Source organism: Morone saxatilis, unplaced genomic scaffold (assembly GCF_004916995.1).
Source record: "Morone saxatilis isolate NCDOM2014 unplaced genomic scaffold, NCSU_SB_2.0 Contig15, whole genome shotgun sequence".
In the NCBI taxonomy this organism is placed as follows: domain Eukaryota; kingdom Metazoa; phylum Chordata; class Actinopteri; family Moronidae; genus Morone; species Morone saxatilis.
Window position 1 is genome coordinate 18,838,456 of NW_023339707.1, and position 650 is coordinate 18,839,105.

The 650-nt window shown below is 38.5% G+C and overlaps 1 protein-coding gene across 1 annotated transcript in view; it reads right to left on the reverse strand.

Moving 5' to 3' along the window:
* The window catches only part of LOC118324843 (aquaporin AQPAe.a), a 7,077-nt gene that overhangs the window by 1,805 nt on the left and 4,622 nt on the right, over nt 1–650 (reverse strand). Inside the window, exon 5 of the mRNA XM_035657320.1 lies at nt 22–102. Within this exon, the coding sequence (XP_035513213.1) occupies nt 22–102 (81 nt within the window). The remainder of the gene's footprint in view (nt 1–21; nt 103–650) is intronic.

Consider the following 650-nt stretch of genomic DNA (forward strand, 5'->3'; position numbering starts at 1 on the left):
GTTTTAAAGGCTCTCTCTCACCCAGTGGTTTTCCCAGAAGCCAGTGATGATGGCTGGACCCAGAGAACGTGCAGGGTTCATACTCGCACCAGAGAACCGCCCCTGATACAAAAACAACACACACACACACACACACACACACACACACACACACACACACACACATTAAGTCAAGTACATGCTATTTTTCTTTCTCAGTTAGGGTTTAATGATCTGAAACAACAGCAAGCCTGTACATAATAATAAACCCTGTAGAAAATAATGATTAACTATCACCAGTTAAAAACATTGTTCTTTTCGGTCAGTTAACATTGGTTAAAGCACAATTCATTGTATATAATAACTCTGGAAAACTATTTAACATGTTGCCTGGTGACTGTCCTTTGAGATGGGGGTCAGATCGTTCCAGCCAAAACCTCTGTATCTTAGTTATGATACTCTGTTTTACACATGGTACATTGTAAATCAAATATTTTAATTTATATCAGTTCATGAACAGCTTGTGACATTTTATGTGGTTCGACTAACCACTCTACTTTGTCAGCCCTATCCGTTTTAGATTCAAAGGTTTCCCTTTTGGATACCAGTGCAACACATCTGTCCATTTCAGAGACAAAAGAGTTTAACAAAAACACCTTACAACTACTACT